This window comes from Poecilia reticulata, chromosome 9, assembly GCF_904066995.2.
Source record: "Poecilia reticulata chromosome 9, P_reticulata-male-v2, whole genome shotgun sequence".
Taxonomy (NCBI): Eukaryota; Metazoa; Chordata; class Actinopteri; order Cyprinodontiformes; family Poeciliidae; genus Poecilia; species Poecilia reticulata.
Window position 1 is genome coordinate 11,194,100 of NC_088838.1, and position 15,278 is coordinate 11,209,377.

At 39.7% G+C, this 15,278-nt stretch overlaps 2 protein-coding genes across 8 annotated transcripts in view; both read right to left on the minus strand.

Moving 5' to 3' along the window:
- The window catches only part of gapvd1 (GTPase activating protein and VPS9 domains 1), a 37,920-nt gene extending 37,490 nt beyond the window's left edge, over window positions 1–430 (minus strand). For 5 of the 6 annotated variants that reach the window (XM_008419205.3, XM_008419204.3, XM_008419200.3 and 2 more), the window contains exon 1: window positions 261–430. The gene's annotated coding sequence lies outside the window, so the exon portion shown is untranslated. The remainder of the gene's footprint in view (window positions 1–260) is intronic. The other variant, XM_017306818.2, reaches the window with a different exon arrangement.
- Window positions 431–2,200: 1,770 nt separating this feature from the next.
- unm_hu7912 (un-named hu7912) lies at window positions 2,201–10,891 on the minus strand. Of its 2 annotated transcripts, none has more exons than XM_008419197.3 (2): window positions 10,637–10,891; window positions 2,201–6,719 (listed from the first exon to the last, which is right to left on the minus strand). In XM_008419197.3, exon 2 carries the CDS (start codon window positions 6,669–6,671, stop codon window positions 3,471–3,473), a length of 3,201 nt encoding a protein of 1,066 aa, XP_008417419.1. In that variant the 5' UTR covers window positions 6,672–6,719; window positions 10,637–10,891; the 3' UTR covers window positions 2,201–3,470. The 2 variants fall into 2 exon arrangements, with proteins under 2 accessions (XP_008417419.1, XP_008417418.1); XM_008419196.3 differs by having other exon boundaries at window positions 2,201–6,723; window positions 10,637–10,890.
- Between the last annotated feature and the right edge of the window lie 4,387 nt (window positions 10,892–15,278).

A 15,278-nucleotide genomic window follows, 5' to 3' on the forward strand; every position in this document is an offset into this window, starting at 1 on the left:
AACTCAACGGAAAAAAATGAAGGCAATCAAAGAAACCAAAGTGCAACAAACGGACGAGTAAACGACAAAGTGTGTGTTTGCACTGATTTGGAGGAGGGGCGCAGAAAGCAACCTGGTGAGCAGGCTAACATTAACGTTAGCAATTCTAGCAACGAAAGCTAAGGATAAGCTAGCAGACTTAGCTTAGCCTTCGACTATGAGGTCCACAGAGACCAGACGTTGTTCAAAATACTTGGCGTGACGAAGGTCGTGCTACTTACCAAATGTAACTGGCCTCTGCAGGTTATTCCCCGAGTCTCTAAACACGGCTAGTCATTAGACTTGTCAGGTCAGAAGAACAGTTTGTTGGCGGTTAGCGGTTTAACACTGGCTGCAGCTAAACAGGACTGTCATTTGCTGTCATCACGAGGAGACATGCGCAGACGGGGAGTTGTTGCTGTTAAAGGGAGCTTCCCACTTTAAAATAAACAGTTATGTGCTGTGCATCTTACAAAGTGAGCAGACATGCACACTATTCACCAGTGCTTTGGGAAATTATCCATATGATTAAAATTACCTACGGTACATTAAAAGCATATATTTTATTTATTTATTTATTCCAAAGGGAAAATAAATGTTGTTTGTGCTCATCATCCAAGTATCTTCAGAGTTGTTGTGAATGGTGTTGCTCTGGGCAGGAGGGCTCTACAGTGGCAGTCAATCTAGCAACAACTCTTAGGCCTCTTACTGAAGACTGTTGATGCATGATAGTCTCATGTCTGTCATAACATGGTAACGGCTCAACCTTCAGGGACAGAGATGATATTTCACAGTAGCATGTCCTGGATAACACTACCATATGTTGTTAGCATGCACTGTTAATCCACCTCATTTACCTTTGCCGCTTTCTGCTCTGTTGTCCTGCTAAGCGCCCATGAAGCCTCTGTTTCAACTAGGAAGCCTCTAGGATTTGGGGGTCATAGTTCAGATACTAGAGTTTTGGGGATGACAATCAGCCGTTCCCAGTTGTGGGCGGGAGAAAAAGTTACGCAGCATAACAACAGTCAGTAAGTAAAAAAAGAAAGAGCACAAAACCTTTCAGCTTCAAAGCATCCAAAGCCATAGGGAGTAATTGTCAAAAAAGCAATGCTTCAACCAAAAAAAGATGAACAAAAGATGCGTCTGCAAAAAGAACACATCAGAACTAATGTAGCAGAGCTATTCTAACATGCTGCCAGTACGAGCTGCTCAAGATCTGCCATTTTTTCACAAAAATAATTTCCCTCTGCGGAACTACTTCTCTGTTACCATTCTCAAACCAAATTTATTTCTATAGTTTTCTGCATTTTTTATCGCATGATAGCACTGACAGCATTGTAATGTGGATTTATCTTGTCAAGTCCCTTTCTTAATTTCACATCATTTAGGCAGTATGTTTGTTTTCTATAAAGAAGAGTCAGAATCACTTTTATTGGTAAATCAGACAGGAGCAAATAACAAGTGCTGCTGACTACTTTATTGACTCTGAAATCAATCATAACATTGATCTGGGAGTAAGACTGACATAACCACATTCATTTTCCATTTGTAATTTGTAACAAGCTACATAAGAAAAAATACCTGATTTTTTTTTTTTTGCAATTTATTTATTCAAACATTAAAAGAACTCAGAGTTCACTAGTAGAGGTTGTTAAATATGGAGTTTTGGGCCTCCATAAGTTCATGCAGGTTGTCGAAAATATTAGTGGAAGTAGTAAGTGTTTTCTTCCACTTGGTTGTGCTCTAACAACAGAAATGTCACAGAGCCCTGTAATAAGCAACACCATACAATACACAGCAAAGACTTGATGCTCACTCACATTTTGTGAAAAAACATTGTTTAAACAAGTCACTATGCTGATAACTGGAACTAAATCCTCCTGAAAAAGCTATTAAAAATAAGATTTGGATACTTAGCTACTTAGCTAACATGTTAACAATCCCCAAATTTACTTTAAATGCCTGAAAATGCTATACTAACATGTATCTCATATTCTATTGAAAGACTTAAAGGACTAACAACATTATGTATAAAATATTTAATTTAAGTTTCTTTAAAAATACTTGTTCAAGTTTGACACTTGTTCTGGCAGCTGAAATCTCGTTTGAGCATTAAAAGTGGTGCTGTTGCTAAATGGAACTGTATTAAATCTAAACTAAGTTAAAATATTTCACACTTGGCCACTTGTTAAAATCCATTTATTATATATTTATACAGAGGTTAGAAACATCACAAAATAGAAACTTGAAGAGAGCTCTTGCACAAAGATATATAATCCAGTAAAAGAGCAACCTTAGCTTAGTGAACAAGGGCAATTAAAGCAGGCTAAGTTCAGTGCTGGAGCTGTGTTAGGAACACTATCGTTTTAGGACTCATGTCTTAGTGCAAACAACTCTTAATTTAAAGGAATTATCGGTTTTTATAGTAAAATAGGATTTTACAAATTAAGGTTGCTCTTTCATTGCATATGGTTAAATTCAGAATGTGTGGTGATAATAGTTTCATTGAGGTCTCTAGGTCAAGATGTTCAAATTATCCAATATCCAGTAAATACTGTGTGATATACCTCTTGCATTTTTAAGCAGCAGCTGTTGTCAACATAATAAATTCACTTATAAGCAAAAGCAATTAAAAATACTTAAATATAAATAACATGCTTTGAGCAAAATAGTTATCTATGTACAGTTCTAGTTAAACAACCTATATCTAAAGCTCTTAATACTTTAGAAATACCTATTCCATACATTGCTCTGTGTCAAATGCATTTGTTTGTTCTTAACTGAAGGCCACTTTCATACTAAGCAATTTTTTACAAGAATGACATCAAGCATTAGTATTAAATGAGATAAGCTCCAACTAAAATGCTTAGTCAGACTGGCAAAAAAAAAAAAATAGATGGTTCGATTGTACTTCTTTGTCTATGAAACATCATTGAATAAAGTGTTGCTAAATAATATCCACATAACCATACCAAGGAAATACTTGAATACAAACAGTTGTAATATTACAACCACTGCAACATGGCGTTTAAATTTCTGATATAACATTTGATAGTGAAAATAAAATTACCATTGCAATATGGTATGGGCTGGCTTTACTACAACATGGAGTGAATGGAAGTGCACTCCCTGAATAATATGTGCTTGATATATTTGTCTTTCTACACTTTAAAACACCTGAATAACTGGGTTTAAGCCTAGTCTACATGCAGGCTATAAGCTCTTCTGAGTGCATCATGATCGAAACAAGCCAACACAGGTAAACCTTTAAAAGTGCATTTTGTTTTGTCTTTGAATTGGGGGAGAGTTTGGGAACAGACAAAACTAAGAGGAGGTGAGAAAATGAGTAAGTTAAGTCACATATTTATACATGTACAGTTGTTCAATTTTCCAAACCACAGTAAATACAATTAGTGCTGCTGACATCATTATTGTTACTATTAAGTGCTATGCTATATAATATCATCTAAAAGATGAGGAGTACCCAACCAGTCAAGTGTTCTTGGCTCAGATGCCGCCATGATCATGCACATGAACTGCTTCCCTGTTCTCTTGTCTATCGGGTAAATTGTTGTGGGAGTGAACCTTTTGTTACTCTCCACAAACTCGCACAGCTGATTATAGATTTTGGGGTACTCATGACGGAGGAAGACTCCCCTGGTCCTGAGTTCACGCTGGATGTTGACGAAGCACACCTCCCTCGCTTTCCTTCCCTCCTCCCCTTCTTTGTCAATGTCGGGTGTGCCTGGGGGTGGTGTGAGAATGAGAGTTTCCATTTCATCGTCCTTCTTGAGCACTTTTTTGTCTGGACTCGAGGAGGCCAAGGACACCTTTGCATATTTTCTAACTGTTGGTGCTGGGACCCTTGGTGAAGGTCTGTTAGGCACTAGTTCACCAACAGCTACTGATACATTCAAAAGGAAACATTCATTGGGGTCATATTCATTGCCTGCCTGCTGCAGTTCCTTGCAATATTCTCCGAGGTTGTCCTTAAATCCATCCAGCTCTCTAAGAGACAAATATGTAGGAGACATGAGGAGGCTTTCCAGTCCAACTTGCAAGAAGTTCTCTGCAGTCTCTGGATTTGCAAAACCCAAAAAGAGAACCCCTCTCCCTCTGGAGAGGTAGCCCGCTTTAGCGATGCGTGAGAAGGCCTTGTGGATTTCTGAATTCTCTCTGCAGAACTTAAGGGTGTGCCGACACACACTGCTGACACGACCATAGAGACATGTCTCTTTATGGATCTCCCAGTCATCCCTGCGACAATTTCTTGAGCAGTAAAAGGTATAGCAACTATGACAGGACTTGTAGTACAAGCAAGCATTGAACATGCTCTCAATCCGATTGCACTTCTTATTAGCACATGCCATAGTGTCATCTTCATCTGTGCTGTGGTCTGGAGAACATTCTTCTGCGCTCCTTTGGAAAGCATCACACCCACTATCAGGATCTTTCAATGTGTCTGGGCTGGATTTAGACGATGGAAGCTGTGTGCTGAGGCATTCTAAGTTTTCGAGTCCCGGGGATTCTGTGTTTTTGTCGTCTTCAGTGATCAGTTGTTTTAACTGGTCTAAAAGATTTTCACTTGATTTTTTGCTCGTTGGGGGTTTGTAGTCAACCACCAAATCAGCTAAGAGTTCATCCAGTTGTTCCAAACTTTGCTGGAGGGAGAAGTTATTATGTTTTCTTTCTTTGGGGACCTCTGTCGTGTTGGATTGCTTCTTTTCGTTAAGTAGCCTCTGAGTTGATGCATTATCACCATCAGAAGTATCCCAGCTGACAGAATGAACATCACGACGCCTGGCATTTCCTGCACAAAGGTCATTGTCTGTTATGGTGATCTCTGGAGTAACAAACCAGTTTCCACTCTTAGAATTTCTCCATGGTTTGTTTGAATTCCTCTCCAAAGAGTTCTCTGATAAAGATAGAGCAGCATAGCGCCTTGGTGAACTTGAAAGGTTAAGTATGACCGGCTTGGCTGTAACATCAGAGGATGTCCCTTGCCTTGCTTGGTGAAACAGATTCTCATAGCTACGTCCACGCGGCACAGTTTGCTCTCGTTCATGCCGTGGATAGATGATGTTGTCCCAAGACTTAGAGTGGTTTTTGACATCTGCTCCAAGTCGACTGGCCTCTGTGTAGCTGTTAGTAAACCACGGAGGAATGCTGAGGTCTTGTCTCACTCTTGGTGGTGTGTTCTGTGATGAGTGGCTCGAGAAACCAGAAATACTAGAGCGATACCAGTCATCTGAAAAGGCCTGAGACATTCGAGGGCGTCGATAACCCTCTGTGTTGTATAGCCTTGGGGGGAAGTACTGCTCTTCAGGAGAGGAGAACGGTTTAGAATAAAACGACCTTGAGCTACTCATATTGTAAGGAGTGAACCGACCGTCTTCTCCATAGTAAGCTCTAGAAAGTGGAGTTTGAGAAAAGTATGAACTTCTCTCACTTGTGGAGTAAGGTCTGTTATATGCAGAGTGAGCTGCCTCTCTGTTGGTAAGGTGGTCAGTATAGTATGACCTCACAGGAAGTGTGTGCACCCATCGAGTCCTCGGATCATACTGACTTGGGGTTGTACTACCAAAACTGGTTAGGCTGGACCGATCATCCTGGAAATACGTCCTAGCATAGGGGTGAAGTGGATACCGGACAGCATCCTCTGTATAGAAAAACTTTGTTGGTATGTTAGGATTAGAATAGGCTCTGTGTTCTTGGCTCAGATATGGTGTTGTTGGTGACGGCATCCGGTGTGTGTCTAGATGCTGGTAGGAGATAGGAGACATGCTGGTGGTATAGAGATATCCTTGTCTAAAATCTCCACTATAGCATTCGCTTGGAGTTGGTGTTGGAGAAGAGGCAATGTGCCGTGGGACATATAAACCAGACCTGCTACTGGCCTGCGAGTACCTTTGCCAAAGATGTTCACCATGCGCGTTGGGAATCTGCCTTGATGTGTGCTCCAGTACAGCAGCATCAGGTTTGATGTCCACACGGCACCTGACATGAGGGCTTACAGTTGGTTTTTCAGTTTTATCCTGCTCAAAACAGTCAGAGACATAAAGGGGGGTGTGGGGCTGTAGTTTAATAGGATGCACCTCATTCAAGAAAGGCCTGCTAGTGGATTCCCGTTGGGTTTCAGCAGTCCTCATGGAATCTGAAACAGCCTGAGATCCGTCCCTCCCATTCCTGGCTTGTGGTGGAGATACAGAGATGGGGACAGGGGTGAGGGTAGCCTTTAGTCTAGGGGCACTTTTAGACCTTGACCTCTTTTTGGACTCTGACCATGTAAGATAACTTGTTTTGTCTTCGGTAGCTTGCTGCTGGAACTGCTTGGTATTAAAAAGATCAGGAGATGAAAATCGAAGATGGCCTGGCTGATCAAGTCCATTCCAGAGATCTTTGTTTAATGGCTGATTTTCAGGCCTGTTGTAGTGTTGCTCCATTGAGGAGGAGAAGGACTGTGGGTCATCCAGGGATTCAATGAAGTCGAAACTACGGCAGTGTCTTTTATTAATTATCTCCGATTTATCGAGCATTTTCAAGTCACATTGCTTTGAGGAATAGAGAGAAACGGAGTGACCAGTAATGTCGCCCAGTGTGATGTCCCGGTACAGATTTGACGCCAGTATATCAGGGGGATGCGTTCTGGTCATCTTGAAGAAACTTCACGGCTCTCCTGTCAGTTCCATTTAGGATCAAGACTGCCTAAGGAAGAGACAGAGCGACAAAAGAAATGCATTTTTCATTATATCTCTGTTTTTCCTAGAAGCCACACACAGATATGCAATGGAAACCCAGTGCTTTAAGTAAGTATTACTCAGGAACAACAACTGATACCAGCAAAGGTGCCTCTAAGTAAATAGTTAGATACTCTGCTACTCTGTATGGTTGCCATGGCAAGAACCGTAGCGCATCACAGTATGTAAACAAAGTAGCAATCATTTACGTCTTTTAAGGCTTGTGTTAACAGTTAACATAAAAGAGTAATCAAGGTATATACTTCTTTTAGACAAGAAACATTTCTAAAATAGGATATAAATAATCATTCTTTAGCTAAGTTAAAGACAGAAAGGGAAAAAATGTGCACACATGCCAGTACACACAACAAATTGGCATTTATGTGCAATTTGATCCAAAATAGTTTTTATTGATACTGCTAAGATGTATTGTTAAAAAAAACAGCAAAAGAACTTCAGCTTAGGTTCAATTTATGATTAAAAACATAAAAGATTTGTTATTTTATGTAGGTTTTTTGGTTTAATTTATGCACTTTCCTAATTCCATAGTATTGCTCCAATCCAGGATTTTTGAGTTGTAATCAATCCCAGTATCACAGTTTAATATCTGTCAGTAGCAAAATGTTCAATGCTTTTACTTAAAAAAATTCATGCTTTTTGTTGTGATGAAAACTGGCACTGCCAGCCATATTACTGCAATTTGTGCCCTACGTTCAGTTATATTAATTATGGCGAGATTGATAATTACATAATATGCCTCAGAAGGATCATTTCATGCATTTCAACGTTTTACTTCAGAGCTGGTTAATCTGCTTACAGACGGCTGAGGCTAAGTAAGGGAGTGAGAGTTGAAGGTCTTTAAAACTTAACAGTAGTTTAAATATTCTGCTGCTGTCAACTCCTTAGCTTTATTGAGTTGTAGCCTCCACATCCAGCCCCTCCTTTACAAACCTCTCCGCAACAACCGGTCATTAACTATTCATGACAAGGTGATTAAGAGAATTCACTAAACAGCTGAATGAAATTGTATTTTACTCTTTGGCGTGATGAACATATAACGGGGACCCATTTTTATGAGGGTTCCAAGAAAAATTTGACATTTTGATATATCATTTTATAATACTGCAATGTCAGTATCGATTGGCATTAACACACTTATTTGCCACTCTTTCTTGTTCATCAACCCAATCTCACCATTGCTCTATCCAGACCTTGGGATTTTGATCATAAATGAGATCTATAAAAGGTGTGAAAATTAAAAAATAGTGAACATTTCTCCAAGCTGCAAAAACATATTTTTAGCAACCAGATTTTTATTGCATCACTTATTGGCCACGATCACCACGATCTACCAAGTGCACTATAGGACACATTGTGATGTCGGTACGTTGTGCAACCCTATTTTTATTTAGCAACTAAAACTGTTAGGACCGTAAGTGTGGCTAAATTTAACCTCTGCCTTACTGTATTATTTCTAGATCATATACAGTTATATATAATAGACTGGAATATGTGTTCTAACGAGGCTAATTTTATTAGATTAAAAATACCTTTTGAAAATAACAATCTTTAAGGAGGATTTAAACATACTTTTTCACTTAGCCCACATTAGTGAATTTAAAAACTGTTGTTTTTGGACTGATGCAATGTTCTAATGTTACATTTGAGATGATAATTGCTATAGTGACCAACTTGAAAACATCAGTCTGTGAGTTAATGAAATAGTATACTATGTTTCACTTAGTGAATGGAGTTAATGAAATAAATTAACTTTTGAGTAATATTTGAATTTATCAAATGGCTCTGCATTTATACAGTGTGTCAAAGTCTTCCAGTAGGTTGCCAAATTCTCAACTTTCATGGTCCATGGCATGGAAATTGCCAGCTACTTTACAGTTAGCCTTCCTGTTGTCTTAGAGCTCTCATTGTTTGCCACAGTTTTCGCCTCAGATTTTATTGCTTCAACAATTTAAGGTACCCTCCATCATAACAAATGCCTAACATCATTCTCCTTTTTTCAATGCTAAAATATTGAAGAAGAAAGTGATGCTACAAAGCACAGCTACAGACTGTCTACTAACATCAGGCTTTCATGAATTAATAACAATATTTTTTTTTATTAATTTATGGGATTGCTCTGTGGTTTATTTAACTGTGCGCTAAATACAACGTGTTCCTTTGTTTTACATACATCAATTTGTAGTTTTTACATCAAAAATTATAATTGTAACAAGTTATGACAACGGTAAGTTTGACATTCAGTCTTACGGTTTTTTTGCTTTTCAAAATTGTACTGCTGAACTTTGGAATTCACTGATTTCTATTTTGTTATATTTTTTGCAGTGTACAACTTTTTTTTTTTTTTTAGCTAACAGCTTAAACTTTAAGAGTAAAATTGGCCAAAATACATCCTACAGGATTGTGTGGATGGATTGGTGACCTCAGCTGGATGTCTGAACCAAGAATGAATTCAGATCTGACACAAATAAGAAATCCGTCATATACAATTGATTAGAATATTGCCCCCTGTCTTTACTATGCAAAGACATTAAATGCTTTAAATAGATAAACATTTAATAATCTCTTATTAAAATTTATTCAGATTTTTATTTTATTTTTAGGTTTAATAAGAACACTGGGAACAAAACGTTCCAAAAAGGGGCTTTTGTGTATCTAACACAAACATGGACTTTCTAGTTGGCACTCGCCCACAAGCCAACCGTGAGTTACCATCTGTTCATCATGATGAGAGGAGTGACCAGCCATCATGTCTCTGCAGCTCACCTTAATATCACGCCTGTTTACAGACAACCTCTACATACAAACCTACATCGTTAGTCAAGGTGCACATGTATTATTATGCTCATTTAAATTACATTAATTTGGGAAATGTTTTTCTACTTTTAAGTGTATAACATCATTTAAATGGACACACAAATTAGACTTGACCCAATAGCTATAGAGTAAAGCGTGTGCCTAAATCAACTTGAATGTTTTAGGTCGCACTGTTCTTTCTAATAACAACACAACAAAAACCATGTGTAACAGTGCATGGTTTGTGATTACTACTGTGGTCTCATCTAGATTGAAATAATCAACTTCTAAGTCAAAATTGTATTAAAATAAAACAATTATATATGTGATAAAAATGTGATTTGGGAATTAGTTCACAATCACAATCCCACTTCAGATACTTTCATAATTCCATAACTTTCATCTTGACTAGGTAAATATGTGCATTCCTTCCTCCATTCACTCCCCTGCCTCAAAGCTCCTCTTCAGCAGGAACACTGCACTTTCTAACAGTTTAAAGCCACATGCCACATACTGTCTCCATGGCTACAGCCCACAGCAAGGAAACCATTCAGCCCCCCTGCAGTTGCACAAATCTGTCTGAAAATAAAACTGACTAATAATTAGCGGGCATCTCCATTAAACGGGTGCTGAGGGCAATCTGTGGCGTGCAAGTAATCAGTAAGAATGTCACAGAAACGTTATTTTAAAAAAAAATAAATATATATATATATATATATATATATATATATATATATATATATATCCCAATCTTGTTTATACGCAGATTGGAAAAGAGTAGTCTTTTCTGTCATTTAGCTGGGTTTTGTAGGCAGTGATAAATCTAATGCAGATCCCACAGGCCCGTGGGGCGCATTCAGCCTTGGGAGGACTTGCTTTAACGCTCTATTACGTCCCTTTAATTTTAGTGCTGCGGCAATGGCGCACACGGCCGTCCGCATCCAGGTCGGCCGCCTTTGAGCTCGAAATGAAATCGGTTTCGAGGGGTAAAAAAATGCGGAAAAGCAAAAGGGGAAAAAAAAAAAAAAAAGTTTGGACATTTAGGAGAGGTACCGGAGAGGCCTTACCGTGTCGGCGGTGAGCTGCTGATCGGATGCGGTGGGCATGATGGTGAAGAGCGGCAGCCTGTTATTTCTCCACGAGTTGAAGCCTCAGCCCTTATTCTCCCGTAGTCGAGCACTCGTCCTTCATGATGTTATCTGCATCACCCAGCTCTTCCCTCTCGCTCTCGCTGGTATCTCAGTGTTGGTGTGTGATGGAGGAGGTGTGTCACAGCTTGCGCCTGTGCGCGTGCCTCTGGGGGCGTGGCTGTGCGTGTTTTTAGCGGGCAGGAGGGAGGAAGAGGGGAGGAGGGGGTGTGGGGGTTTGTTGTGAGGGTGGGCGAGATGATCTGGGCGTCGGAGCGAAGCAGCAATGCGGTCTCTGCTGAGATTTAATGGGCATTTCCGGGGGAATTATTTTTTATTTTATTTTTCTGTGCATTTTGCAATGGCAGATTCGCGTTGGAGCTATGTGAGAAAATGCAACTCTGGCAAGCCTCATTTCCCGAGATTTTTACAGTAAACTAGTTATCTGCAGATTTTCTCACTTGACTGACTATTGCTGATGTCCCTCCCACACTCTTGGACAAGAGGTAGAGAAAACCTGTCTTATGCCAAGATTTTTATATACAGGGAGAGAAAATAAATGCACTCTAAAAACTGCAAGGTGAAAAATAATCCAGATCCAGTCATTTTTCCAACTCAGCTCTGGATCAAATATTAATAATGACGTCCCGCCTACAGCAAAGGGTGACATAATTTAACACCTTTGGGTTCCTCTACAAAAAAATTTTGGAAAATGAAGAGGAACTATTTCTTAGTTTTTATTTCAACATATTCAATATGTTTGCTATGAATGAAGACTTCAAATATCCTACAGCAGCCTACTATTTTTAAAGCGTCTCCTTGCTCACTCATCAAAAATCTTCTTTGAGTGCCTCTTCAAAATATTAACTTTTTGTCCTCAATTCACCTAGCTATTTTTTTTGCCATTACCCTTAGAGTCAATGTTCATATGGAAAAACCGATTTGCTTTTCCTTTCTGATGTCTTCAGAAACTCTAAACGATATTCTTTCAAATCTTTCAAATAATGTTCTTTCCATATGAGGCCATCTATTTAGTGGAGTGCACCAGTCCCTCCTGCGGCAAAGCACACCACATGTTGCTTTAAGGTGCTGTACTCAGGCTTGTAAGCACTCACCTTTTTCCATCCGAATTTAATGATGGATGGCTAAGCAATTCAATTTTAGCGTCACTAGTCGTTACTGTACTTAAGTACAATTTTCGTGTATCTGTACTTTACTTAAGTAGATTTAATAATGGATACTTTCTACTTTTACTCCACTACATTTTACAGTAAGTATCTGTACTTTCTACTTCACTACATTTCTACAAACTGTCGCGTTACTCGTTACATCCAAGTCGCGTTGCTCTTTTTTTCCGTTAAAATGTGAAGTTCAGGGACGTAAGGTGGCGCCGTAAAATCCGAGCAATATCGTAACTTACGTGTCTGTTGTCACCCATCGCCTCCACCTTTACTCGCACGCGAAGCTCCAGACATGCGCAGTTGTTTCCTCTGAGCGAGTCTAATCATCAGTAATATAATAGCGCTACATAAATTGATATGGCTACATGTAAAATCAGCAGCGCTTCGCTTTCACAGACGGTGGGGACTTCGTCCAACTTTTAGCGTCACTTGGAAGGAAAGCTTAAAGAAAGGTAAGATCTGTGGACGTGATGCTAGCAAAGCTAGCTGTACTGATGTAGACACACATGTTGCATCTGCGATGAAAAAAGTTGTCATTCATGCCCTGAATTATTGTGTGGAGGTGTTGACTGATGTGTTGCAAATATGGGACAACGCTGGTACATTCAGGAACGATCCGATTCTTCTGGACGGATCTTTACTGATTGCATTTATTTAAGCTCTTAAGTATTTAATAACTAGTTTTTTATGGGAATGTGGATCTTTCAGATCAATTTGAGAAGCAATTTTGATAAGTAAAAGTTAATTTTTTTGTGTCACGTAGCGCGGGGTGCTGGTCTTGACTTGGTCTTGGGTCGGTGACCTTGACTACAACTCTGCTACTGGCTCCTTGGTTGCCTGTCCTCTCCCACCCAACTTCTTTCCATCCACTTTCTGTTGGATTTCTTTAAAAATAAAAGCCACTAGTAGCAAAAAAAGAAGTGAAGTTCATGTTATGTTAGGACAGGAGACAAGATGTTTCCATCCCTGAAAGTATGATGCATAGAATCACATAGTAAGTAATCACATACTGTAAACATAATAAAAACATGCTTTATCTGTGGCATTGTTCATTAAAATGGCACATTTCTAATGTATTAAAATTAAATACGATCGGGACACTTAATGATATTAGCGATTAGGTAATCCATTCAGCAAGCACTTTTACTTTTAATACTTAAGTATTTTTAAAAGCCAGTACTTTTTTTACTTTTACTTAAGTACAAATGCTAATGTGGTAGTTTTACTTTTATTTGAGTACATTTTTGTCTGTGTATTTGTACTTTTACTTAAGTACATTTTTTGAGTACTTTCTCCACCACTGGTTAAAATAAACTTGAGGGTTATTCTCACCTCAAGTAAATTAGCACACGGGAGACGCAGTCTGTTACTCCAATTTCTCTCAGCTTATGAGAAACTGCAGAGCAACTGGCAGCTCAGAGTTCCCATGCACCACATACCGGTGAAACACCGTTACTGCACCCATCATCTTTAACCCCTGTTAACAAGTAAATTATTATTATTATTATTATTATTATTATTATTATTATTATTATTATTATAACCCCATAAACATTTAAATGCTCCTTTTTTTACTTTTTTTTTCACACACCAGTGGGCATCACAAGAGGTTTGTTTGACTCATAGACCGGCCCAGGTCATGTTGTGGTTCCCCTGACATTTGCTCTATGCCTGTTAGGAGATGGAACCCAAATAACAAATAAAAATGGGTGGGCGGTAAGTGGAGGGGCCAATGGTTCCCTGGCCCCTCCTGTTAAGCTGCGCAAATCACTGCCAGTTCAGACTTGCGGGAATAATGCATTTAGTGGCCACAGATTAATTTTTTTTTTCAGAGCGCATGCTCACTGCGTGCTATTTTTACCCTTAGCAACAGTTGCCATGCTGCTGACAATGATGTCATCAGCATGACGTCAAATGATGTATGTGTCATGAGGCCCTTCTGAGGATGACTTTATGATGTCATAGAGTCCATGACATCACCAACTGATCAGTTAATTCTCTGATCAGTTACCACAAATCAGTTAACAAGTCAGTCAACTCGAGATTCATTTGGACGTTTTAGCTCAGCACAATAAAGATGAGCGACGAAAGCCCACAGAGAGAAATGGATGTGAAACCTAAGGTTTCTTTTTGGACGAAAGTGAAAAAGACATTGTCCAGCAAAGTTCATCCTGGTCAAAGAAGCCCAGATTACAAAAAGAGAAACTTTCTCAGTGAACTTTTGTGGGAAGTGATTGAAAAGGCTGCAGATGGACCAACTCTGCATCTTGTCCGACAAGTCTTTGAGGAACAACATAGCAAAATTTTGATCTTACTTTTGAGAAAAACTGGAGATATAAATGTGAATGTACTCTCTGAGGTTTCAGAAGAGCTTGGTGAAAGGATTTTCCAGAGTCTTGCGAGAGATGCATTCCACTTTGCCAGTGGACTGCATTTAATCGCACTACTGGAACACCCAGAAGGACACCAAGTCATTGTGGAAAAATTCAAAAAGCATCTGGAGAATCCTGTTCCTCCAAAGAAAATGTTAGCGTCTACCAAAAGAAAGATCCGAAAGACTTTTTTTCCAACTGAAGACTTGTACGCAGATGAAAACTGCCTGAGTGAAGATTATACTCAGGAAACCATGGACCCTGAACAATTTTTGAGGGACGCAAACAGGATGGGATTCAGACATGGAACAGAAGAAGAAAGGAGAGTTATGGTTCAAAATATTCTTTGGAGATTGATTTACAAGTCCAGTTACAGATCTAGCTATGGGCATTACAAAAGGAAGGACACCGAACCGGTCCAGAGAAAGCTTGCTCCAAAAATATGGAAAGAAGTCAAGGATATAGATTTTGTCTTTTATGACAAAATGGAAAAAAAAGCCTGCCGAGACATCCTGCAACTTCTCTGGGGCAATGAAGACGCAGTTAGAGAACTGCTCTTCAAAATGATCAAAAGCAACAACCCACTAGTGATTTACAAGGTTGTGGAATGCTTTAAAAGAACCCTTGCACGACCACGAAAAATCAATCTCAAAGACACCTTTCTTCAAAAGGCATGGGGCCTCATCAAAAAGGCTGCGGGTTGTGGAGACAATCCAGACGAAGAAGAGAGGCAAGAGCCCACCAAGAGTGGATCAAATGTGTTTAGTCCACACTTAGCTGGGCCTCTAAATTTGGTCAACTCAGAGGTTGGTACTGACTTGGAGGAGTCAGGGCCGAACTCAGAGTCAGGGCCCGCCTCAGAGTTAGGACCCGTCTCCGAGACAGGACCCGTCCCCGAGTCAGGACCCGTCTCCGAGTCTGGATCCGCCTCAGAGTCTGGACCCGCCTCAGCGTTAGGACCCGCCTCAGCGTCAGGACCCGCCTCAGAGTCAGGACCCGTCCCCGAGTCAGGAACCGTCTCCGAGTCAG

Excerpts from the sequence above, each read along its gene's own strand:
- unm_hu7912 (XM_008419197.3), bottom strand. The coding sequence starts at position 6,671 with ATGACCAGAACGCATCCCCCTGATATACTGGCGTCAAATCTGTACCGG.